Source organism: Podarcis melisellensis (assembly GCF_964234715.1).
Source record: "Podarcis melisellensis genome assembly, chromosome: 5".
NCBI lineage: Eukaryota > Metazoa > Chordata > Lepidosauria > Squamata > Lacertidae > Podarcis > Podarcis melisellensis.
In genome coordinates this window covers 55,976,633-56,003,558 of record NC_138537.1, presented here as the reverse complement: position 1 = coordinate 56,003,558, position 26,926 = coordinate 55,976,633, and the positions used below count along the sequence as shown (strand labels likewise).

The 26,926-nt window shown below is 42.2% G+C and overlaps 2 protein-coding genes across 12 annotated transcripts in view; one reads left to right on the top strand and one right to left on the bottom strand.

Annotated features, from left to right (window-relative positions):
* CTBP2 (C-terminal binding protein 2) overlaps nt 1-21,348 on the top strand; it is a 194,297-nt gene extending 172,949 nt beyond the window's left edge. For 8 of the 10 annotated variants that reach the window (XM_081912641.1, XM_081912637.1, XM_081912638.1 and 5 more), the window contains 7 exons: nt 2,320-2,464; nt 6,218-6,424; nt 8,934-9,148; nt 11,777-11,907; nt 13,451-13,578; nt 15,498-15,615; nt 19,895-21,348. In XM_081912641.1, the coding sequence (XP_081768767.1) occupies nt 2,320-2,464; nt 6,218-6,424; nt 8,934-9,148; nt 11,777-11,907; nt 13,451-13,578; nt 15,498-15,615; nt 19,895-20,075 (1,125 nt within the window). In that variant the 3' untranslated portion in view covers nt 20,076-21,348. Of the gene's footprint in view, nt 1-2,319; nt 2,465-6,217; nt 6,425-8,933; nt 9,149-11,776; nt 11,908-13,450; nt 13,579-15,497; nt 15,616-19,275; nt 19,629-19,894 lie in introns of all 10 variants that reach the window. The other 2 variants (XR_014168636.1, XR_014168637.1) reach the window with 2 other exon arrangements.
* Nucleotides 21,349-22,673: 1,325 nt separating this feature from the next.
* Nucleotides 22,674-26,926, bottom strand: part of ZRANB1 (zinc finger RANBP2-type containing 1) — a 280,696-nt gene continuing 276,443 nt past the window's right edge. For both annotated transcript variants that reach the window (XM_081912699.1, XM_081912698.1), the window contains exon 11: nt 22,674-26,183. In XM_081912699.1, the coding sequence (XP_081768825.1) occupies nt 25,965-26,183 (219 nt within the window). In that variant the 3' untranslated portion in view covers nt 22,674-25,964. The remainder of the gene's footprint in view (nt 26,184-26,926) is intronic.

Genomic DNA, 26,926 nt, shown 5'->3' with positions numbered 1-26,926 from the left:
CAAAGAAGGGTTGACCTGAAAAGTTGTTCACCCTGAATGCCATGTAGAAAGAGATACTTCTGGGTGAGCAGAAGGCTTGAAACCTAAGTCTCCTAGAAATGAAGATAAAGGGGAGGAGGAGAGGGGAGAATGACAAGATCAAAAATGACTGGGTGGAGGTGGCAGGCAAATCCTTAGAAGGCTTACTGTCATTCATCGCTCAGCCTGTCCTTATAATGCTCCTGACCTAAGGAATTATCCCTCGGTAGGGCAGCCTTCAGCGCTAGTTTAAATAATCAGCAGTAAATAGCCTGGTCAATACAAATGTAGAGCTGTATCCAAGGTATCTTAAGCATGTTGCCTGTTCAAAGCTTTTTCTGTTTTCTGTTTTCATGCTGTGTTTACACTGAGTACGGAATAATGAGGGTGAATATAACTTTACTCTTAGTGACTCTCTGGCAGACAGTATAAATCTGTGCATTAGAGTGTAAATCCCGTTGGGGCATGTAGGGCCTTCTGATCTGTAGTATCCAGTCACATGAGACCAATTGGATGTCAGAGGCTGTTGTTTTATCTCTTTCTCCTCCCCCTCTTAACCACTGTCTGGAAACTTCATATTTCCTTTATCATACTTCCCTTTAAAATTAGATTATTACCATCTCCCAAATACAAATCCTGCCTTCTCTTTTCTCAGTTTTCATCAGCTCGTGTTAGTGTCATAGTAGCTCATCTACTAGGCACTGAGAGAGCACATTTGTGGCTTGGTGATGGCTTTTGCTCATCTTATGGAAGAGCCCAACTCAGCATTCAGTATACTAGCAACCAGCTGGGAATGAAATGATCTGGATTTTGGTTGAATACAATACCATTCAGGAGGACAGTTCATGGCATCTGGTTTATAATAAAACGCTGGAATATATGGAACTGCAGTTAATATAAAGTGACACATATTACCTCAATATTCAGGAGTGCTCAGTAACAAATGTCTAGCTAACATAAGCTAGATGACCAGCTATCAAGTGGATTTTTCAATTTTCTCTGTTTTTAAAAAGTGTAGGGGTATTTCACCACCCCTTGCACCAGTGAAGATTGGTAGTGTGTGATAAAAATTACCTCTACCAAGCCCCTTTCTTTCATTAACTACATTGTATGATGGTCATGTGTATTAATCCAGAGGATCTGCTGTATTTGAGTTGTATCCAACTAAGTTATACGCAGATTGTACCCATCGAAATTAATTGACCTAAGTTGGTCATGTGTATTATTTTAATTTGGTCTACTTCGATTAAGACTAGCATTGGATGCAACTCTCTGTCAGTAAGACAAGCAGGGCAGCCTCATGGGCTGCAGAATTCTAGTCAACTAGTGAGCGAGTATCCAAAGTGAGAAGTATTTTTTGATCCAGCTTTTGTCCAGAACAGTTTCATCTTTGTCTCCCGCATGTTCAATTCAGAGCCCATATATGTAGGGTGCAGTCTGGGGGCTAGAGAAAGGGACTGCAAATGCCTCCGGGAAGTCCCATATTTACTCAATCTAGGAGGGAAATCAGTCCTTTCATCACCCAATAATATATATTTGTGGATTTTCTGGTATCCTAAGGGATAGTGTAGAAGCTAAAATAAACTTCCAGTTGAGAAAGAGAACAGGTAGTTAATGATGGATTGAGCTGGGGGCCAGTTGCACTGACCATTTGGACAAGTCATACTTCCTTTTCTCCCATTTCAATTACCGTAGTTCAAAGAGAAGTAGCCTACATCACCAGGGATTTGAGAGTTTTTAGATATGCAAAGATCTAGATATTGTTGAGTATTATTTTGATTGAGGTATTATCATGGGACTACATGGGGGCATATAGTACACTCGATACAATCCAGGATCTAATGCAAAATATTTCTAGAACTGAAAGATTATCCAGGGGCAGAGGCATTCAGAGGGAAGCAGTGATGTATTTCTATTTTTGACACCAGACAAAAGAGCACAAAGCACACGCAGATTCTCACTACTTATGATTCTAGTTTGGGCAGTGGCCCTATTCCACCTAAGTTCTTTCCAGAGTTTAAGCCTCTTGACCTCAAATGAAGACTGATCCTTCAGGGCAAAATTTCATACATACATACTTGCACACATGTACACACACATAGCGAGAGCTACACACATTTATTCTGTGTTCTTTAGGGTTTTCATTATTACTTGGGAGTCTTTAACCACTTAATCAGATTGAACCAAGTGCCTTGCTAGATATTTGTGCATGACTCATCACCGGACTTCAACAGCTGTTACCGGAACATGTCCATCTGCTTCACTAATGTCTATTATTTCCTTCTTTTTTGTGTGTGTTAGGTTTTAAATGAAGCCATTGGAGCAATGATGTACCATACTATCACTCTCACCCGGGAAGACCTAGAGAAGTTCAAGGCCTTACGAGTCATTGTTCGAATAGGCAGCGGTTATGACAACATAGACATCAAAGCTGCAGGGGAACTTGGTATGTTTTAGACGTAACTTCAGTGCCTCCTCCTTTACTATGTTTTTGGTTTTCGTTCTAAGTAGTACAAATTACTTGATTGTCTCAGAATCATGTTTACAGCAGGTTTCTGGTTGGCGTGACTTTGATTCCATCCCTGCATACGACAAAGCAGCTCTGTTTTGCTTGCTGTGATGCAGCTGCTTCAAAGACCATATGGGAACTCCAGTGCAGATAGCACAGTTTCATTGCAGCTAAGGGCTTCCACATTCTCAACTGTAAATGGAATAAAACATCGTGTAATGTTCTGATGGGACATGAAGCTCCACTGGCAGAGAGATGGCCCATAGATTACTATGGCGTGGGTTACTTTGCCTCCTCCTTTCTGGTGGCTGCTGCCTGTTGCATACATGGATAGCCTGCCAGCACAGATACAATACCATAGAGCAACATCCATGTCCATGCAAGCATTTGATTAGACACTAATGCTCCAGATCAACAGTTGGCAGGTTTCTTCAAAAAAAAAAAAACATTGTTTAACGGAATGGCCTGGCATGTAGACAATAGTCCCCTTGGTTTTAAATCTCTTAGCAATGAAGTCTCTTTTTGCCTGACAACAAACATAGGCAACTAATTATGTTATCCTTAACTAGATTTAAGAATTATAACATATTGGCCATTTCTGTGTGCTACTAAAATGCTAGTGAGCTGTTTGCAAGCAGCACCGTTAATTGTTTTATCACTAATGAGTGCCACTGCATTAGCATATAAAATAAAATTGATCTTTATAGGGTGCCAGCTGTATATGTTTGTCGATAGGGTGTCATTAAAGTGATTAATTGCTACGGAGTACTCCATTGTAAATCTTAATAAAACTAAAGAAACACACATTCTCTGCAGCAGGCATTCCAAACAAGACACTTTGCTGGATCATCTACAGGGGTTTTTTTCTTATTAAAAAAAACTTGCCTGAGAGCTTTTTGCTGTTTTACTTACAGCATGACTTTGCTGTCAGAGATTTGTAGACTGAGAAGCTTCTCATGGATTTTTTTGGGTTTTTTTAAGTAATCAAGGGCTGCCATGTACATTTTGAAATTTTCCTTCTGATGGCTCTTTCCCTGTCTCCAGTCCTTCTGTTCTATGCATATAGTGAATGAAATAATGAAAAAAAAAAAAGAGAATATAATCAGATGTAATTCTAACTGCTTTAATTGTGTGTGTGTGAACCCTACATCTATATATTTACTATATCCACTGGGAAGATTTTTAGTCCAGTGAAAAGCCACCACTGGCATTCTTGGTTAAAAGACCTCAGGTAGTTGGCTTGTAAAGACTCTGTCGGAATTGGCACAAGTGATCTAGGTGGAATATTGGTTCAGCTCGTTATTAGATAGCTCTTTATCTTTGTCCTATAACAGTGTAACATTTAAAACAAGAAAACCACTGACAGCAGAGAGAAAAATGCCTACTGGCACCTGAAGCTTTGGGGCCTTGTCGACATTTAGGTCTTAATGTATGCATTGCAATTCCATCTTGTTTTTTCTCCTTATTTTGGTACATTGCCCATGGCAAACTTTTGGTAGCTATTAAAAGTTATACATTTACTTGAGTGCTTTGCATCTTTTTCCATACCACTTCCAGCTGCCCTCATCTGTAGCATGAAGTGAGTTACTTCTGCCACTTTTCCTGTGAATATTTGCCCAGGCTGATTTAAGGGGGAAATACTGTTATAGGGAAGCACCAAACTACTGTGGGAAGTGCCACTGTGCACTGTAGTCAAGTGTAGACAATAGAGCAGGCATATGCAAACTCAGCTCTCCAGATGTTTTGGGACTACAGCTCCCATCATCCCTAGCTAACAGGACCAGTGGTCAGGGATGATGGGAGTTGTTTGCCTATGCCTGCATTAGAGTGTCAAGCAAGGGATGGCTTCAAGACACTCCAGAGCCATGAAGCTCACCAGCTGACCTCCCCCAGCAAGCAATATGTATGTATTATTCAGTGTTTCATACACAGCATGTTTGGCGATTGCTTTCAGGCCCCTGAATAGCTCTTTAATGCTATTTTTTAAATTGTATATTGATAAAAGGACTAAGTCTGAGAAACGGGATCAAGTTGAGTTTTGTTTTTAAAGTACTTTGGACAGATGGAGGAAAGTATGCTAATGCCATAATTCCTGGTGCGATGGGGACATAATTCTGCAGGCCTGGAAAAGGAGCAAATTGTGCTGAACTTTTCATTCTCTGGAATCCTGGCAGGAGTCTGTCCTGTGCTGAGTGAACATTGTTAATGCTTTGCCAAAGCTGCTTACACTACTTAACCCTAGTATCTCACCTTGTATGTCTAGGCATTACCTTGGGTAGCAGCTCCATCCCATGAAGGAGAATAATCTTCCTGCATGTAGAAGGGTCAGGAAAAGCCATATTACTTAGCAGCCTCATTTGAAATCCTAAGGAAAGGATGACTTAAAAGGAGTAAGGAGTGTTAGGACTGAGACAGGGATGGGGAACTTGTAGCCCTCCATATGACCACAGTTCCCATTTCCCCTGACCATTGGTCATGATGGGTTGGACTGGTGGGAGTCGGACTCCCACCAGCATCTGAGAGTCACTGGTCTAAGAGCATCCACAAAACAGCATTTAATTTTAAACCCTAGTTGGTTTAAAATCAGCCCCATATGGTGATATTGTGTGGAATCAGCTCAGTTTTGATTTATTGCTTTGTGAGTTCCATTCCAGACATCCACAGGAAGGTTGGAAATAGTTGACAATATCTGAATTTGGCCCTGAATTTTTCATAAATTCGTTCTTTGTCAAAGTAGCCTTGTTTGGGGGGTGAAATGAAACAAGTTTAAAAGGGTCTGTCCTTAGCCATGGTTTTCATACTGTGGTGCTGGTGCAGTCTACTAAAATTTTCATACAACATTTCCCCTTTCCTTTGAGTTTTATTCATGAGTTAGATGCACCATAACATAGATGCATGAAGGTCATAAGGGCCATCAGCTTCAAAGCTGGTACAAACGGCCAGAACAGGCATATGGTAACGGATTCTCAGGACTCTTAAGAATGCCGCTGGAAGGGTTGTTCGCTTTAGGCTGTAGCTCAGTGGCAGGGCATGTGTTCTGCATACAGAAGGCCCCAGGTTCAATTCCTGGTGTCTGCAGTTGAAAGGATCAAGGAGCAGGTGAGAAAAAACACCCTTCTTTTCCAAAGAGCTGCTGCCAGTTGGAGTCAACAGCATGGGGCAAGGGGAACCTGGTATAAGACAACTTCCTATGTTACTTGGCCTGGTTCCAAGCAGAAGGAGGCTGGCTTAGAACCTACCATGTCTTTCTATGCTCAGGGACTTCAGCACCACCATAGAAGAGCCTTCTGGATCAGGCTAATGGACCATCTAGTCCTGCATCCTGTTTTCACAGTGACCACCCAAATGCCTGTGGGAAACACTCAAGCAGGACCTGAGCACAAGAGCACTCCCCCTCTCCTGTGGTTTCCAGCAGCTGCTCTTCAGAAGCATTGCTGCCTCCAGCCGTGAAGGTCGGGGATAGCTCTTGTGGCTAGGAGCCATTAGTAGCTCTTTGTTCTCATGCAGCATGCAACATGGGTCTGGATTCAAGCCTTCCGATATTACGCATTATGAATTGTTCCAAAAGAACATAGTTAACTTGGAACACCATGCTAGTGGCCTTCAAAGTATTTGCACTAGTGTGAAACCTTGAGATTTCCTGGCCTCAGTCTTGATCACTAAAACGTAGGTTTCTGCCCCATTCACCAGGAATTGCTGTTTGCAACATCCCCTCGGCTGCAGTAGAAGAGACGGCAGACTCCACGATGTGCCATGTCCTGAATCTCTACAGACGGAACACTTGGCTCTACCAGGCACTGAGGGAAGGAACCAGAGTGCAGAGCGTGGAGCAGATTCGGGAGGTGGCTTCTGGAGCAGCTCGTATTAGAGGCGAAACCCTCGGCCTAATTGGATTTGGTATGTTTATTCAAAATGGGTCACATTTCTTTCACTAAAACAACAGGGGGTTGGGCTTTACAAGGAGATCTGCATGGATTCTGACATTGTGCTTTGCAACTGCAACATTTGCTTGAGGAAGCTGGAGCCTTGCACAGTGTGTGTTGAAGGAGGCGGCGGGTATTTAAAATCCTCGGCTGTTTTTATTTCACCAGAAAAAAAATATCATTTATGCAATTTGCAGAATTCAGCTAAAACATCTGCTTGCTTTTAGCACACAGTCCACAGAAGCCCTGCTTGTGAGGGGCTCAGAGCTCCTGAGTTCAACTGTTCCAGTACAATGCAAAACAAGGAGCACAGCCTCATCAGCCGATGAGACTAGAGATGCCCAATTGCAAACTAGCTTATGTTCTGTGAGCTATGGTCACTCTCCAGTAGTTGCTGTTGGGAGACTCAGTACTCTTTTGGTTCACCCCACCTCCGTGAACACTCAGTGTAAATTTGGCTAATTAATAGGCATTTGTGCATATTTTTCTCCAACTTCTTCTACACCAGGCCCCGAGTTGTACTTTAATGAGTAATTGCAATCAAAGATAGGTGTGCTTCTTCCATTCCATCTGTTCAGAAATATGGCAGTCAAGAAAGGGAGAGAGAGAAAAAAAAACAATCCCAGCAGAATCCACATTATTTTATTCCATTCACCTACTTTCCGACATGAAGGCATGATTACGTCTGGTTCTTTGGCTTTCTCTCCATTTTCTGAAAAGAAGACTCCTATCTTGATGTAGAAGTCGGTTAGTTGAGCCCAGGCGGTGACATTGAATTGGAATGACATTGTGGATAATGACCTGCTGATTGCACTGCAGCTGTCCCTCTTTATCAGAAGAGCCTTATTAAACCTTTGCTTCCAAACCATGACAGTTGTCTTAGTCATGCCCAATTAAATAGCCATTCAGCAAGAGCGCAGAAGGAAAGGGTGGGGGGGAGGCTACAGCAAACAAGTTGCTCTTATAATAAATAAGGCTCAGAGGGGTTTTGTTGTTGTTGTTGTTGTTCTACCAAAGATGATCATAATCAGATTTCCTTAACATGACTTCCTCTTTTAGGTCAGAGGCTTAAATGTGGCTAGAACCCAGCACTTTAGTTACCACTGTGGGTGCGGAAGATCTGCACTCTAGTACTTTTGATAAGCTGTGTTACTTATTTGCAGTGGACATTCGTTCCTTGCCCGCTAGAGTTCCCTCCTTCCAGTTTGAGAATTTGGCATTACACTAGTGTTGCATTCCCTTTATGGATTCATATAGCAATGGCTGTTCATTTTAATTACATCTGAAGTGCATTGGCAAATAGTTAATGGACTTTAAAAAAAATATGCCGTAGCTGCTTGTATTCTAAAGGCAGATTCAAATAATGCCCTTATACACGCTGCATTACATGGTTCATGTTTGACCTTCAACTAAGTTGGCAGTAGGACTCTGTCCTAAGAATCCACCTCTTAGATTTAAAACCTAACAGTAGGGAAGGAGAAAGACACAAATCATGATGTTCTCTGATACCCTCTTGCTCATGTAAAAATATCAGTATACTTGGATGGGTTTCTGGTATGTTGTCCCCTCTTTCCCCCGACCCAATTTTGCATTACAGTAAATGAAATTCCAGGTCAGTTGACATGAGGCAGTTGTCAAGTGCTTAGGGCAAGGTGCCAGCATTTAAAAATATAAATGAGTAACAGGTAATGAGTAATGGGGGCTTGCTGATAATAGCTATCATTTGTATATTCATGGTATGCATTTGTGAATTCTTGCAGTCTAAAATAAGAGCTATTGTCCATATCACCTTTAAAGGCAGATCAGGACAGTATTATTACTATGCCACTGGAACAGGCTTTGCACACCTTGTGACCCTATGAACTAAAAGTAGCTCACTGGCTACTACAGAAGCTTCCATTTAAGCCAATTAATACCATAAAAAGTCAAAATCGTTGAAATAACAGGATAGTGCAGGTAGGCTTTCTGTTCTTTGCATTCAGAAGGAGTTATTTTCTTGGGTATAGAGCATTTCAGTGCTGGTCAGGGAGGTGAATGATACCTGGGCCCCACAATTCAATTTTGAGGGCTACATTAAAAACGTACCACAAATATAAAGCTGCTCCAGTTTGGCCATGTTGCAAACTCGCTGCCTATTTATGAAGCCTGCTGGTATGGTAGCCCAGCATTGATTGGGCATGTGGCAGATAGTAAGACGCATGAAGCAAGTGGTAAAACTTGCAAAGCCCCTCTCCTTGGCTCCGACCAGTGTGCTAGTATCATTTCCTCCCATTTTTCAGGTGCCGCATTTCAGCAGCACTAACACGGGGATATAACACAGGAGAGAATCAGTGCAGCATGAACACCTTTGCTGTGGTCAGAGAAAGCGTTTGGCAGCAAGTCGTGCCAATTGTTACCATTCAATGCACCCGTTGGAATTCATGCAGCGAATGCCAAGCCTATTATGACAACTCTCTGCCTTTTTCTTTTTTCTTTTGGTTTAGGTCGCACCGCACAAGCAGTTGCAGTTCGAGCCAAGGCATTTGGCTTCAATGTGATCTTTTATGACCCATACCTGCAGGATGGCATAGAAAGGTCCCTGGGAGTCCAGCGGGTCTACACACTCCAGGATCTGCTGTACCAGAGCGACTGTGTGTCATTACACTGTAACCTCAATGAACATAATCACCACCTTATCAATGACTTTACGATTAAGCAGGTAATTCTGAATGGAGGAGGATCATCTTGTTGGCTCCAACTGCGCTCTAGGAATGTGTGGCTGCTGAGGTCTGGAATTCCTGCTGGCACAGTGATAATGCCAAGCAGCTGCAAACAATAATCATATGCATTTTTACCTTTGGGATAGTTGAGAGTTATAGCTAATCTGCTCATCTGTCTTTTGCACATTATATATGTTAAGAGATGGAACTTAAGCAGGTTGGTTTAATGCTTGCCAGTAAATTACAGTTAGCAGCCTAACGTTGCAGAATGTGACACACCTACAATACTTTTCGCTTTATTTGCTCTAGTCATTTGGTCTTGTTAGCGCAAGACTTGCTTACATCAATGGCTTATTTGAAATACAGTGGGTTACGTACGCTTCAGGTTACAGCTAACCCAGAAATATTACCTCGGGTTAAGAACTTTGCTTCAGGATGAGAACAGAAATCATGCTCCAGTGGCGTGGCAGCAGCGGAAGGCCCCATTAGCTAAAGTGGTGCTTCAGGTTAAGAACAGTTTCAGGTTAAGAACGGACCTCCAGAACGAATTAAGTACTCAACCCGAGGTACCACTGTAGTGCATTTTGAGGAACTGGGTTGGAGTCTTTCATCCAGGTTCTCCTCATCCTTGCTCTTTTGAAATAACAACATGAGACTCTTAATCTCAGGGTTGTGGGTTTGAACCCCATGTTGTGGGGGAAACTCCTGCATTGCAGGGGGTTGGACTAGATGGCCCATGTGGTCCCTTCCGACTCTACAATTCTATGATTCTATGTGCCATAAAGTAATGCCCAGACTAGCCCAACACAAGCACAGTTTCCCAGACATGTTCAGGGCAAAGGTCACCTAGGTGACCAGAAAAACTGTGCATTAAATTCTGCCAGAGGAAGTCTCAGTCAACAGTTGTTCTTTTGTTCCTAATTCAGTCATGAGTTCTAGATTCCTGCCCCACCCCCCAAAATGGCTGATTTCTCTCCCTGAGGAATCTGCTTCTGTCCTGCTGCGTTTATCCTATACTGCTGTGGTTCTGCAGCTATCTTTATTATCCCTATTCCATACAAAATGAACATATGGATAAGTAGCAAATGGACTCTTAGCATAATGTTCATTGTAAGCGTTTAATAACCTAGGAAAGCACCTTGGACACAAAGTATGTTGGTGCTAAAATGTAATGCTTCCAGAGTGGTATATTCTACTACAGTGGTGCCTCGCAAGACGAAATTAAATCGTTCCGCAAGTTTTTTCGTCTTGCGAGTTTTTCGTCTTGCGAAGCACGGTTTCCCATAGGAATGCATTGAAAATCAATCAATGCGTTCCTATGGAAACCGCCTTCAGACCAGGTCCGGGGACAGTCTGTCCCCCGACCTCTTCTGAAGGCCGGCAGGGGGCGAAAGTCTTTGCTCCCCCCCGCCTGCCTTCAAAAGCCGTCCAGGATAGCGGAGAAACGCTTCCCTGCTATCCCGGACCGCTTTTAAAATGCTGGCGGTGGGGAGCAAAGCCTTTCGGCCCCCGCCGGCCTTCCTGGACCTCTTCTGAAGGCCGGAGGGGGGGGAAAAGGCTTTGCTCCCCACCGCCAGCATTTAAAAGAGGTCCCCAGAGATTTCCCTATGGGCTTTCTTCTTGCGAAGCAAGCCCATAGGGAAATTTGTCTTGCGAAGCAACTCGCAAACGGAAAACCCTTTCGTCTTGCGGGTTTTTCGTCTTGCGAGGCATTCGTCTTGCGGGGCACCACTGTATTTGGATATTTATTTACCATAGTGAAGAGTTCAGGAAATCTGTAAGAAGTGCTTTTGAGGTTGAGAGATCTCAGGTAGCATTTAAAAACCAGCAGCAGGTATGCAATGCTCTCATTAAAAAAATTACACAGCAGGCTGCTAGGCCAAAACTGCTAATTATTTTCCTAGTGCTAGTTCCAATGGCCTCATCCCCAGTATTTTGCCTCTGAGACATTGTCATACCAGAGGCTCGTCTCAAGCGCAATGGTGTGCCATTGTGCCACTGATCTCGTTCAGGACATCAAACGCCAAGACAGGGCTTACACTGGTGCTGGAAAGTGGTAATATACTTCCATTCTACTAATCAATTTCCAAAGTATGTTATTGAGTCAGCTGCGTTTGCTGGAGGAGGAGACCCTTTTCTCCGGAGGAAGATGAAGATGGTTGACAAATTATTGGGCATTTTCCATGAAATAAATTATCTCTTTCCAGCATCTGCTTGTAGCCTTGTCTGTTCCTTTGCTGCTATCAGTATTTGTGCTGACTCACATACTCTCCAGCCTCATGCAGACCTAGAACTCATCCCACTAGGACAGCATTCTTTGCTAGGATGAGAGATCCCCTCCCCCACAAAAACTGTTCATAGACTCAGTTCAGTGGTGAAGAACCTATGCCCCTCGAGAGGCAGTTGGAATCTAACTCCAATCAGTCTTGGTCAGCATAACTCATGGTCAGATGGGTGTTGCAATCCAGCAATATCTTGAGGGCTGCTGCTTCCCCTCTCTTGCAGAGGCCAGAGGATGCTACATTACAGGAGTAAGCCGGGGAAGTGGTGGCAATGATCTGCTTATGTCCCGCTGTTGGTAATAGTAGTGCTTGAATAGTCCTTTCTTTCTCCCTGGCTCCCTTCAGATGAGGCAGGGAGCATTTTTGGTAAACACAGCCCGTGGTGGTCTGGTGGATGAAAAGGCCTTAACTCAAGCCCTGAAGGAAGGAAGGATACGAGGGGCAGCACTGGATGTGCATGAATCGGAACCATTTAGGTAAGTCTAAATCTCACTTGTAGCATTTTGCACTTCTATCCTGCATGTTCTCGAAGGCTCAGTCTAGGCCGTTTCTGTTCATATAATAATGAACCAACAAGGTGCCTGTGGGATGCCTGCAAGCAGGACCCAAGCATAGCGATACTCCTACGGTTTCCAGAAAGTGGCATTCAGCGGCATACTGCCTCCCAACACCAGAGGTAGAACATAGCTGTTGAGGCTAATTGCCACAGGTAGCTTTATCCTGGTTAAAGAGAAGAGAGCTTAATTATGATCCTGGTTTCAGGTGACCTTCTGGCCTTCTCTGTCATTACCAACTTAAACTGCAGCCAGGCCATTCTTTTTTCTAATTTGGATCAAAGCTGGTTTGGGGAAATGTGTCAAAATGCAGAGTTTGATAACAGGATAGACCTGGATTGTGGCTAATGTCGTGTGTCCACTGCTTCCCAAACCAACAATGGGAGCGCACTGCATGCAGAGTAAATGGGGAGTGTGTTCATAGCCTGAATCATCGTGCAGTGCAGATGGTCTCCCCTCAAGCTGAACTTGTTTGTGGATACCGCTGGAAGGATCTAAGAGAAACAAGTCTTGGAATCAAGAGACATGTGGGAAGCACTTATTTTTATGAAATGGGCAGCCAGATGGCGCACAGCATGTGTAGCAAAATGTGGATGAGAGATGTTTTACCATATAAAAATCAACTTTAAAAGAAAATGAGAGAGAATGTGACTTGAGTTTGGTCAATCATCTGTCTGCTTAAAGACAATATATGTACATGCCTTTGCCCTCCTCCCCACCCTCAATGCTGCCCCTTCTCTCCTGCCTTTGCAACACCCAGGAATTAAAGCCAGAAGTCTCTCATTAGCCATACATGGTGTTCTACTTCAGACACTACAGTTTGGAGGTTTGGAACAAGCCAGGATGTTAAACCAACTTAAAACTGATTATAAGATCCTGGCATCTCCTAAGACTGGTAGCTATTGTTTTCTGATTTGGGCAAAATGGGATTCTATGGTTAGTAGGAGACTTATGGGTTTAATTACTGCACACTTAAAAGGGCTTGTGTGTGTAGACAAAAGGCTCAGACGTACTCCAGTTATTAAGCCAAGAAAATATTCTCAAAACGTGATCAATTTGTATCATTCTTCTAGCCTAATTTTTCAGGTATCTAGGAACAACAGTAAACAATAGTGGAAGGGTGATTGCCTCTGTATAAAGACAATCACTATACATATATAGGCAACCACTGTTAATTGGGGAGCATGCACCTTCTTGACTTTGACTTTATGGATTTGTATTAATCATTCAATGAATTTGTTGTTGTTTGCTTCATTTGTATGTTACTGTGTTTGTCTAGCAATATCTGGATGTAGTGATTGTGATGTTTATTGTTTCTTTTTAATGCTTTCTGATTGTTGTGAGCCGCTTAGAACTCAACATTTGTTGTTGGAAAAGGAGAATAGAAATATTAAATCAAATCAAATGTTGGTGAACTTTACTTTTTTACCTCAATATTTGTTTCTTGGGGGGTGTTTTCCTGTAGCTTTGCTCAAGGACCACTAAAAGATGCTCCTAATTTAATTTGCACACCACACACTGCTTGGTACAGCGAACAGGCCTCACTGGAGATGAGAGAAGCCGCCGCGACAGAGATACGCCGAGCTATCACAGGTACACCAACTTGCTTGCCCATAAAAAGGTAAAGGACCCTGACAGTTAAGTCCAGTCGCAGTTGACTCTGGAGTTGCGGCGCTCATCTCACTTTACTGGCTGAGGGAGCCAGCGTTTGTCCGCAGTTTTTCCGGGTCATGTGGCCAGCATGACTAAGCCACTTCTGGTGCAACAGAACAGTGAAACCAGAGCAGCGCATGGAAACACCATTTACCTTCCTGCCGGAGCCGTACCTATTTATCTACTTGCACTGTGTGCTTTCGAACTGCTAGGTGGGCAGGAGCTGGGACCGAGCAACGGGAGTTCACCCCATCGCAGGGATTCGAACCGCCGACCTTCCGATCGGCAAGCCCAAGAGGCTCAGTGGTTTAGACCACAATAGGCCAGTTTAAATGTTATAGATCCCATGAAGTGCTTGCCTGTACTAGTGCTTTATCTGGCACTACAGCATGTGCAGGTGTAGTCCCCGCCAGTGTTGATTGCACATGTATGTGCCAGTGCATAGTTTAAAGAACCTCTGAACATCACATCACCATACGTGGCACACCAGTCCTGGAAAGTGCATACCTCTGCTTCCATAGACTGTGGGGAGGGGGGCAGTTGTGGTTAACACTTAAATCACCTACAGTGTTAACGTGATTCTAGCAACCTGTTTTAAATCATATTTAAATCTTACACATACACGCTTGTGTATGTTCATTCAGAAAGCTCATTAAGCTGAAAAATTCTATCAGTTGTCAGCTGCAACATCAGGAGCAATTGCTACATGAAAACCTACATTGAACCAAAGTGATGCTGCCATTAGGGGATTCTATGCCAGAACTCTCTTAGTTTGAGTGTCCCTATCCCATAACATCACGCTATTCCTGCACTGGACCTCCAAATACTCCTTAGGGAGGTGTAGCCATAATATTGTTACCTACAGTGGTACCTTGGGTACAAACTTAATTCGTTCCGGAGGTCCGTTCTTAACCCGAAACTGTTCTTAAGCTGAGACGTGCTTTTGCTAATGGGGCCTGCTGCCGCCACAGCGCCATTTCTGTTCTCATCCTGGGGCAAGGTTCTCAGCCCGAGGTACTACTTCCAGGTTAGCGGAGTTTGTAACCTGAAGTGTTTGTAACCCAAAGCGTTTGTAATCCAAGGTACCACTGTATTTGGTTTGTTGTTAGGTAAGTAGTCAAGATATGCTGCACTGCGTACTAAGCATTTATAGTTGTTCTGCTCTTCAAGGCAAAACCACAAGTGTGCTGAATGGCACTACTTTGGTCATGGAGATATGGTAGCAAATCATGTTAATGATGGAGCAAACTCCTAATAAAAGGGATGTGGACTTTTATCTAAGTATTTTTCAGAATAACTGAGGGTTTCACATAATCACCAGGGCTCCAGCATCCAATACATGCCAAACGTGCAACAGGCACTGCTATAGCATGCCTAATTTTATACTGTTTCATGTGACCTTCTGCATCCTTTCCTGTGTCTAACTGGGTCGATTCTCTACCATTACCCAATGTGGAGTTGTTTTGGGGAGAAATGCCAATGGGGTAGAGGAAGTTGCAATATCTTGGGCAGCTTCCATTCATTCTGGCGAGGTCTGCAGGATGACCAACAAACTGCTGTAACGGGGCTTGTAAAGTGACTTGGTGCAGGAAAGGGGTGGGAAATTATCCAGCCTTTCAAAGCACTTTTATCTGGCCGCTGTATCAGGGTGTGGCGAGGGGAAAGCACTGCATATTGTTTTACTCGTAAGCAAATTCTACAGCAGTCGTTTCCCTCCCTGAATTTTGGTGGGAAGTAAAGAGCTGTGTGAGTTAGAACAAGTGGTGTGGAAAACCTCAACTTGGATATAGCTTGTTGCATATTAGTTGGGCTGATTTGTGCCTGACCCTGTTATGAATTTGAATCGTCCCCTTCCTCAGGTCGGATCCCTGAAAGCCTACGAAACTGCGTGAACAAGGAATTCTTTGTCACAACAGCTCCTTGGTCAGTAATAGATCAGCAAGCGATTCATCCAGAGCTCAATGGTGCCACATACAGGTAAGATAAAGAACTCTTTTTGGGGAAAAAGCACCATACTTTGTAGTTCTCTACCCAAGAATGGAGCTAGAGAATGAGATACACACATCTTTGTATAGGGCTCAGGTAGGGTAGCCCTTCAGCAATAGTGTATTCAGGTTTCCTCCACAGAAGGCGCTTCCTTTATTCTGGGAATCCTGTTCAGAGATAGCATCTCCACAGGTATCCTGCTGCACAGAGACCCCTTCATAATGCCACTATAGAGTCACTTTGAGCTTCTCTGAAAGGCCTTTCTGCTGTTTCAGTCTTACTAACTCACCCACTATTTACCTGACAAAAGGAGCTTCTAGAAGTCAGTTTCAATAAACCAGCCCTTTAGTTTGGGGGGTGGGGGTGGGGAGAGGAATATAATCAGTGCTCCTTAAGGACTTCAAAGATTCTTTGCAGAGGTAGGCCACCATTGTAAATGAATAAATACCGGTATATTGATGCACTGTTCACCCAGCACAAGCTGAAAGGTGGAACATTAACTAACTGTAGGGCACACCCCCCATGTAATGTTAGGGGGCAATATATTACCTAAGTTTAAGTCTAGAAAAAGCATGAGAGATGTGGAATGGTTACTAGGCAGGGGTGGGGGGTTTTTTTGGCTGCTGGAAATGCCAGTCAGTCCTTTTAGGGCACTTCCAGACGATTGCTTCATTCAGCAATAAATGTGCAGTTGTCAGTAACTTGTTACAAGATAATTTAGACATCCCTTGAGACAGTGGTTTTGTTGCAGGAAAAGCCCAATTGGCTAGTGCCCATGATTTCACAAACCCCCTCTGTTCACGCACACAGAGTTGGATGTTTATGGTAGCTCTCAAGCACCAGACTATTTGTGCAGCCTTCAAAAAGAGCAGTGAACAGGAGGGAAACCTCTGCAGATGAATTTGTTTCCCTCCAAGTTTTAAATTTCCTGTGTGTTTAGGATTGCAGAGGTTATGGAATTTCCCTGGTGGATCCCAGTGGGGTTCAATGGACCCCTTTTCTCTCCACCTCCCTTTAGCCAAGTACCGTATTTTTTGGACCATAACACTCACTTTTTTCCTCCTAAAAAGTAAGGGGAAATGTCTCTGTGTGTTATGGAGGGAATGCCTACGGGTGGCATGCCTACGGATTTTCCTCCTCTAAAAACTACGTGTGTGTTATGGTCGGGTGTGTGTTATAGAGCGAAAAATACGGTAAATAGTCCTCTAGGGCAGTTATGAAAATTTGTGCTCTCAGATTTCCTCCATGTGCACTAAAGGTAGGTATGTGTATAGGATATAAAAAGGGCTGTGAGTTTTTCAGGAATCCCCACATGCATGGATAGTGTGCCTGTGTGGAGAATGATCCCACTCAAGCATAATCTGACATTTTGAAAGCCAGAATTTTAAAGCCAGAATTTTTGTTTCACTTAGGAGACATAATCCCAAGGGGCATACATATTATATAGCAAGAACAAAAATGAACCTTCATGAACTAGTCTCTCTCCATCTAGTGTTTGGGTTGGAAGAGCTTTTAGACTTCACTGGGCTTCTTATTTATCTCCTCCCCATTTCATTACCTACTGTGTATACAAATATTTGCATTTTCGGGTAGGGGGACTTACCTGTGTCCAGCACAGAACCTTCCAAGGTCTAATCTAGTGACCTCTTCTATACTCTTACAGCATATCTTCAGAATAGCTTTTATTCTTTTCTCTAATTAACTTTGCCTCACAGATACATCTGGTCTTTTTTGTAAACTGTTATCTACCAGCATCTCTTCTTTTACACAGTGTTATGTTTCTTCTGCACTTGTGTGAAAACCCACACAATGCTGCTCGTGAACAGAGATTAATACTGAGTTTCAGAAAGCAAGGGCTAGGACTGGAAAGTAGGTATGTGATATTAAGTAAAATCTGAAAAACTAGACAGTGTCTAGATATCCAGTACCTGTTGCCTTTTGCAACTCCTTGCTCTTTAGTGTGATTAGCAGAAATAATGGAAGTTATATGCCAGCTTGTTTATTGAACCTATTTCATGCAGACTACAGAATTTAAATTCAGTATAGAATATATATCATCTGCAGCGTACAACCTTGCTTACGATGCTTCTATTGCAAGAGGCTAATCTTGTTAAGAGGGACGCAGGTGGCGCTGTGGGTTAAAGCCTCAGCGCCTAGGACTTGCCGATCGAAAGGTCGGCGGTTCGAATCCCTGCGGCGGGGTGCGCTCCCGCTGCTCGGTCCCAGCGCCTGCCAACCTAGCAGTTCGAAAGCACCTCCGGGTGCAAGTAGATAAATAGGGACCGCTTACCAGCGGGAAGGTAAACGGCGTTTCCGTGTGCGGCTCTGGCTCGCCAGATGCAGCTTTGTCACGCTGGCCACGTGACCCGGAAGTGTCTCCGGACAGCGCTGGCCCCTGGCCTCTTGAGTGAGATGGGCGCACAACCCCAGAGTCTGTCAAGACTGGCCCGTACGGGCAGGGGTACCTTTACCTTTACCTTTAATCTTGTTAATCCCACTCCTTGAACAGAGTTGTATGTTAAAACTAATTTGCAATATACCTTTCTTTCCTAAATTTGTCCTGTAAATTCACAGACTGAGAGCCAGGCAAATGCAAGTTTGCTTCTGCTCACACATGGGGGCTTTTCAGCTTCCCACCCTTCTGACAGCAGTCTGACTTGGGACTTGCAGAATTGGCTGCTCTGCTTCATCTTGCAGGATTAACAGTGTGATAATATACCAGTTTTCTGTAATTTTCCTTACGTAGGGTTTCATTATCATGCATATTTCCCCAAAGCGCAATTTCTGTTCTAGTATCCTAAGGCCCAAGTCCAACTTGTTTCATTCTCTGTATGTCATTTTCTCTTTCTCTCTCTCTCTCTCTCTCTCTCTCTCTCTCTCTCTCTCTCTCTCTCTCTCTCTCACACACACACACACACTCTCTCTCTCTCTCTCTCTCTCTCTCTCTCTCTCTCTCCACAGTGTAAAGCTCTGTCATCTACACGGCCTAGTTAATGTGTTTAATAGTAATAATGCCACGTGCCACGTTGATTTCTCTAAATTTCCCACCAAACACTTGTTCACACAAGGGACTTTCCACCAACTCTGTGACAGCTTTGGTTTTCTTCTTTGAAGAGCTGGCCGGTGTCCTATTTCTCACTAGTTTGGGGACTCACCTCATTTCCTTCAGCAGGTACCTCTTGCATTCCAACATGCTTTTGAAACTCAAATCTAAATGCCTCTTTGAGCTTCCAGAACTAGCTATACAAGTTACTTAGACTGTTGTCTTGGGCTGAGTGTTCCCTCAGCCCCTGGTGATATGGATGGAGCAAGTGATGAGCTGACTTCTGAAGGTCTAGACTGTAGCCCATTGTACAAATATAAGAGGCTTACAGCCAGCCAGACACAAGTAGAAGTGTTATCATAATTTAAGGGCCCATTCCAGCTAAGCAAAAGCCCCAGAAGAGGTTGGTGAGAGGCTAGAGCCAGGCTGCCACAAGTCACATTATTGGGGTGGGAGCATGAGTCTAGTCCTGTACAGGCACCATGTTCTCTATGCCATTTTATTGAAAGAGGAAACATCCTTTTTTGAATTGAATGTAATGTATGTGTTTAGGAAAGGGATGTTGTTATCGAACTACTGACATTAGAACAATGTCACATTCCATTTAGGTTTTTCTTTTCAGCATCTCCATGAGCCAGTCCACCCTTCTGCTTTGTACTTCAAAGGATTTTACAGGAAGAAAGAGATGATACCTAATAGCAAAAAAACATTTCGGTCGCCCTCTGTGGCACTCAAATGAATTAACAGCAAAGAAGCCACAGTCGTATTTTGTGTTCCGATATGTTTGACATCAATAAAAGGGTGACAGGAAGAAGGGATGGCAGCAGTGGATTATTCATATAAGGCTGGTCCCTCAGCTGCTGAAATGTGCGCTCTGCGGCTCTCTTTCAACACTGGAATCATTTTTTTGTCTCATACTTCAATGTGGGTAAAAGCAATGTGAAAAAAGAAGAGTTTGAAGGTGATAATTTATATTAGCTTTGATTCCCCCCTCCCACCCAAACAAATACTGCTCTTACGAACATACTTTGAAAACTTGACAGATTTTGCAGTAAAAAAAAAGTACTTTCTCTTACAATACCGGGATAGCACTGATTTGGCAATGAATGAAATTGACTGCAAGGTATTTCCCCCCCTCCCCCATTACCCTTCTACTACCCCCACAGCCTGTTGTTCTATGGAATGCTTGCGTGTCTCCTTTTAACTAAGAAATCACACTCTTCCTAGATATCCACCAGGCATGGTGAGCGTTACACCAGGCGGGATTCCGGCAGCTATGGAAGGTATTATCCCCGGAGGGATCCCTGTTACCCACAATCTTCCGACAGTGGCACATCCTTCCCAAGCTCCATCTCCTAATCAGCCGTCCAAACATGGGGACAACAGGGAACATCCCAATGAGCAATAGCAGATAATTCAAAGCACTCCAATTTGGGACCAAGAGACATTGGGGGGGGGGATGACACATGAACTGATGGGAATTTGATACAAAATTTGTAAGGTTGATTTTGGACTGACGCATCATGTTGTTCCAGTGTTAACTACAAAAAAATGGAGTCAAGACTTGGGGAGGGAGGGGGAATGCAGACGAAGTCACCTGCTTACTGAAGCACTGAAAACTAGGATGCGATGATACATTACTGATCAGCTTCTGTTATTGTATGTTTAAGTTTCCTTCATCTTTACATCAATCACAAGAATATATATTTCTTCTCAGTCCCTTTTGGGGAATAGCAGGTGACCTGCTGCTTAGAGCAGGTCCAACAGACCTAACAAAGCTTACATGATAGTAAGAGGAAACCATCATGTGACTTCAGCCCTTTCCTTCCTCACTTACCTGGCTCCTCCTTGTATAGCCTGAGGAAATATAACCCAGAGATGGGGGAACTGTTTTGCTTGTTGCAGTTATATATGGCCACTAATGTATTGGAGGGATGCTACTCAAGTTTAACTACCGTCATGTAGGACAGCAATCTTGGTGGGAAGAGGGGGTAAAAAGGCCCATGTTAACTAGCTGCCTCTTACCCACAGAAATGGATGCTTATTCTACAAGATACACTTAATAAAGTAGCTGTACACTCAATAACACGTGCTGATGATGCAAAAAAAAAAAAAGAAAAAGTGTTACGTTTCACATTTATACTCAAATATATTTTTCTCAGTTTTAAATCCACAGCTATTTTATTGAGTGGAAACGTCTTGGGCTGGAAGGGGTTCAAGACTAATGTTGCATTTCCTTATGTCTCAGGAAAAAGAAACACTTTTTATGGTAACTTGTCAGACTGTATGAACAAACCCACTTTTTTAGACATTGAAGTCTTCTTTTCTTCATGTGATATTTTATACAAGAACACTTCAAAATGTGTTATTAGATGTGACTGATTTTAACAAATCCTATTAGATTTGTATCAACTAGTTACATGTTATATTCATAGTCTTTTGTGAATCATCGCCTTTTTGTTGAAAAAGATGGCCTATTTTGAGCCTTTGTATGGGTACATTCCTGTTTCTGTGATAAGTTTTAAAAGCTGTCCCAAACAAAACAAAAAAACCAGAACCAATGGCTACCAGAAGTATGTTTTGTTTTAGTGTGTTACCGTTACTGTATTTGTTTATTGTAAAGGTGGACATATAGCGTTCAGTGCAGTTTTCAATAAAAAGTGACAATTTCTATAATTTCACATGGACCAGGCCCTTCATGTCCTTTACCCTGTACGAAATACTAACACATTTTCAGGTCCAACAAGAGCAAGCTATGCCAAAACCACCCTTCTCAATGAAAGAAGGTGATTGATACATCTCTGCAGTCAAGATTCCAAAACGCATTAAACTCTTCTTTTCAGAGCTGTGAGAAGCTCATGAGTGGTCTGAAGTAAACTAACTCTGCTCTATAAAATAAACATACATCTACCCCCCAAAATCCTGTGTACTTAAAAAAGTTCCAAGCAAACCAACAAGACTCCTCTAGAGTATCTGCACCTCACAGTTCCAGCAAAAATCCTGTCTGAATATAAGAGGAGACCACAGTGTGTCAGTTAATGGCTTGTTCAGACAATAGCTGGCACCTAAGACTTTACTCAAAACAAAATGGGGATGAACTTTCCACTATTCTGTGCTCACTCTCCTACCCTCATCACTGCAGAAACTAATGGGTACATTAAGATAGACTCCAGATCTTGTAACAGATTTGAGGAAATTACAAGAGGTGCCCTGAGAGAGGTGAGGGAGAAGAAGTCCCAATGCACAGCCCAAGTCCTTATGCTAACAGAACTGCTTTGTTGGACGCAACCCAGAGTTTCCTAGACCAGAAGCAGGAGAGATGCAAGACTGCATAACTCCTAAGAGCCTGCTGCCTGCTTATTCTCTCATTTCAAACAGAATGTGGGAGGGAGAGGGGAGCTCTGACCAAGGACTACTCTGAGCGCAAAGCGCGGCCCATGAAACCCACACCAGACTAGTGAACTACAAGCTACTATTATTTGTTGTACCAACTGTGGCGTTGGAAACCTTAATTCAAAATAGCTTTAGCCACTAACTCAATATAGGACCTATGCCAAGTCAGTCTTCTCTCAACCCAAATTTACAGGATTCCTTTAAACAGTAAAGCACTAAATGTGCATCAAAAACACCATTAAGAATGATAATATTTTTTTAAAAAACTGCAATCCTCAGAACGCATTGCTAAGCTATGTGGAATAGAAGTTGAGAGCCATGGGAAGTGGAGAGAAAAGAGTAAAAGCTGCCACCAACACTGACCACGCAATGAGTCCATGCAACCGTTGGGACAGCGGCAGTAAAAGACAAGATGACTGGGATAGTAAGAGCTAGGTCCAACCGCAAATGTAATACAGATGTGATTTCATGGCAAACGCAGGCTGTATGACCTCCCAACCTAACAGCAGTGTCCATTCGAAATGAATAAATAAGGACTAGAATGGAATTTGAGGGTAGGGGGAAGAGAAAAAAGACACAGAATAATACATTAACAGACAAACTGAAAGCAAACCATTGTTACAAAACTTATATTTGTTTTGTTTTAAATTAATGGAAAAGCACATTACCAGCTTTGAACATATTCAAGGGAGTCAACTTCATAGCTGTGTCAATGATCTAACACTGCAATTATGAATAACTTACCATAGACACCAGTATAGAGCAATCAGGAGGAGGAACATTGGTGAGTTACAGAGAACATTTAGGAAGCCACACAAATGAAGGTGAAACAACATTTACACTGGCATTAGTGATTTTAAGAAGCTGCTATTGTTGGAACTTTGTTCTTAGACCAGGCAGTGGCATTCCAGATAGGCATAATTAATGTTGATGAAAATGTATATTCTAATAGGACACTCACATTTGAGGCAGACTCTGCTACTGCCAGTGAATCTGCTAGGAACCCCTGGTGCAAAATTTGGCTGCTTGGATGCAATTATCTTTGTATTACTTCCAGGTACTAACTTGAAGAAAAGAAAAGAAAACTCCACGTAAAACTAGAGGAAAATGTAGTTTTAGAGGAGGCTGTAAGTCAAACTTCCATATAACAGTTGTGGGTGTGGAAGTCATCTTAGTACAGAGGACGTATGTCATTGTAGAGTTCTTAAAATGTTAGCGTGATTCAGGAAGCATAGGTTTATGCAGTAGAACAAAGCTTCAAACAAGATATCAAAAGTAATTAAGATACAAAATGGTCTGAGATGGCAAGAAGGGGGAGCCATTTTGCTGCCAAACCATTCCTTTTTGTTTTACCACATGAAGTGATTCTTTTTTTCTAAGGAGAGGGGGCAGCAAATTTTGCAGTCCAAAAAGAACACAACCAAGCAATTCAGATGGATGAAAAACCACTACTTAAAGCAGAAAATATATAATAAATTTTTATAATATATCTCAACTATAGACTCAAGATGGAACTTGCCCTTCAGCTTCAGAAATGGTGGTTTAATTAAAAAAAAAATACTACCTCAACTGTAACTTAGATCACAATAAGTGGCAAAGCCTGGACTTTTTTTTAAAAAAAGGTGTATCAGGTTAGAGACCCATGCATTACTGCAGTGTTTGAGGCTCGCCACAACTTGCTCAATGCCTATTCTCCAGCCCTGCAACAGCTACTGGAATTACAATCTATAAAACCACTAACCACCACTGATTATCACAGGGCTGTACTGAGACTACAAGAAGTGGCTTCAATGTTTCTGTCTGTATATGTAGCTAGGAGCCAGTAAAAATGCACATTATTGTGTTTTTTATTCCAGACAGCAGCAAGCACTTTCATCCAAAAAGACTCCAAAAATTTCAGGCTTTGCTACTGCAGCGGAATAAAGATGGCTGGAGATTCAGCCATTTCCCCCTACTAGGATAGTAATGCTTACATTTAAGACATATGTATCGAACTAGAATCAGCTATAGATGGCAGCACAGTGACTCAGATCTTTAAAAAAAAACTTCCATTATTTTAGGTAACTGACTCCTCCCACAAAAGCACAGCTTATTGCATTGGTCCAGGACTATGGGGATTCCACCACTAAGTATGTAATGTAGGCAGAAAAAGCATTTAGAAAACCTAAAATTAGAATTGCACATAAAAGCAGGACCTGTTTTTTTAAAAGAAATCCAATTATTCTCCAGCTTAGGAAATTTGACTCATCGAAGGTAAGCATGTACCTTTGCCCAATAATCTCTGCATGCACCAAAAGAGAGAACTAATGACCAAAACACATACAAACACATCCATCCTTTTACATTTCAGAGATCAAAAAGCTGAATCAATGTACTTCTTCAATGTAGTACCTTGAAGAAATTTCAGGGTAGGCTTGTCAACAGGATTACTTTTGTAAAGTATATCTCAACACCATCTAATCCACATTTAGAAAAAGCAGCAAATTCTGAAGGGTTCCTATATATATTTTTACACATATGTAAATGTACGGCTCCTGTCCAGATTCTTAAACAAGGAAATCTATTTTGCAAGAGGTTGCTTGTCCTCATTTCCACCATCATTAGTCTTCAAAAAGTGCTTATCAGGATCTGCTTTATGCATACAAAACTATTCAACCTTTAGTGTTTTTTTAAAGTGAGGTTTTTGGATAGGCTATATCCATTCAAGATAGCATGGCTAAAGTTATCAAGTATAATAAAAAAAGAATTTTCTACTGGAGAATATATTCTGAACTTATACTTTCAGGAAACTTACATATTCAAATGTGGCCACAATCAATCAACATGCAAAAAATTCCAAAGTTTACATACCAAGGAAAGATAATATACAGTACTTTAAAACAAAGCTTTAGAATGAAGGCTTTTAAGGAAAACTGCCAAAGTGCTTTCTCACTCAATTTTAATGACCAAGGAGTGCTCCTTAATGGAGGTGATTTTAACTTGCAGGGGAAAGGCTTGATAAAATAGTAATTTCTATTGTACAACTCACAGCAAGATCAGGTTTGGACAAAATGCGTTTTTTTTCAGTTCAGGTTAGATGTAGCAGATTCCACACGGTAGTTAGCATATAGCTCTCTGGAACAGTACTTCTCTGACTACTTTAAGTATGCTGGAAGGGGGGAAAATATTCCAAATAAGAGATACAAAATATTAACGGACAGCAGAGAATCCTTTACAAAAAAAAAACAAAGTTCACTCAATCAAAATGTATCATCCCTTCCATAGGTTGGTGGTTTTTTTTTTCCCTTTAACATTTTATCTTCTTATAATGGGCACAAAGGTAACTCAAATCTGAATAAAAACAATGAACTGCTCATACTTTTGACTCACTCTGAGTATATGGCTTCAACAGCAAAAAGAAAAGCCACATCACCTGACCGGGGCATTAGGAAGATTGCATATAAAATGGGTCTGTTAGAATGCTTAGGAAGTGATGTAGAAGAACCAAGTTTTACTGTAAGTCTCAAAAAGAACAAATATTAATCTACGGTGTGCTTTTAAGTGCCCTTATTCAAAAGAATTTTTTTTCAATTATTTTAAGATGCTGGTAATACTTTTTCCAATTACACAACTTTCTTACACAACTACATGCGGTACATTTATAGGCAGATGTACAACTGGAAAGAAAAATGCTTTCTGTCTTGGTAATAAAATTAGGGCTTTGCTTTTTTACAAACTGTAGTCCAACCAACGTAGCTGTCTTCACATATATGTTGAGCCTCTGAATTCTCCCCATGCCGATTAAAAATCTTACGCAGGCTGCTTCCTGCTACAATTAGGTCGTTGTGTAACAAATTGCTAGCGCACGCCCCAAGTGCTGGGGGACCTCACCACACATTATTCTCAGCCAGGTATCTCAATTTTATCATTCATCATCATCGTCTTCATCTTCTTCTCCATCTGAAAGGGATGTACAGGGGCGAATTTGTCTATAGCGATCAAGCCATTTCTCTACCATCTGTGTTACCAAGGGATGGTTGCGCCGGCGAGAACTTTTCTGCATAGCAACTAGGACTCCACCCTCCGTCACGCAACAGTCCAGCCACTCCCTGAGCAGCTTCTCCTGTTGTTCCTCATTACCAATCTTCAGAAAAAGAACACAACACTTAGGACATGATTAAAATCAGATTAGTGACCACAACTTTTTTTAAAAAAGGGGGTGCCCTGCAACATTTAAAGTGCTCCAGGAAGACTGTCTTAGGAAAGTGGATTTTTTTAATGGACTATCTAAAGCAGTGCATTAATATCCTACTTTTTCCTTCCTATAAATTAAATTTTATGTAACTGCCAGCTCTGTGTTTTACAAACACAAGGTATTGGAACTTTTAAGAATGCACACCCCACCATTAGGCAGGCAGAAAATAAGAATAAATAAAAGTCCTATGCTTTCAGCTACTCTCAACTTTGCAGTCTTCTTTTAATAAGCATACAAATGAAATGGTTAAATATTATTAAGGGGTCTTGTAGCCCTTTTTAGGCTTTCAAATTTTCACTTTCTAATTACAAAGAGAAAGAGACGGAGACAGAGACAAAGAGACAGACGGAGGGAGAAACTTATAGAGATCTATAACTCACACCAGCAGAACATTCGACCACACTGTTTTGCCTGTTATTTCTGGTTGGGAAGCCTTAGCTTTTCTTCAAAAGCTTTACTAATACATCTGTTTAAAAACAATAACACCAACACCACACCCCCCCCCAACACCAACCACTCTCACAAACCAATTTCAGAACAGAAAGGCAACACCAAGTTGGCACACAAGGCTTCTCATGCCTATTAATCAAACTACTGCAATCTGTTTTCAAATGTCTTTGCAACTGCCACAT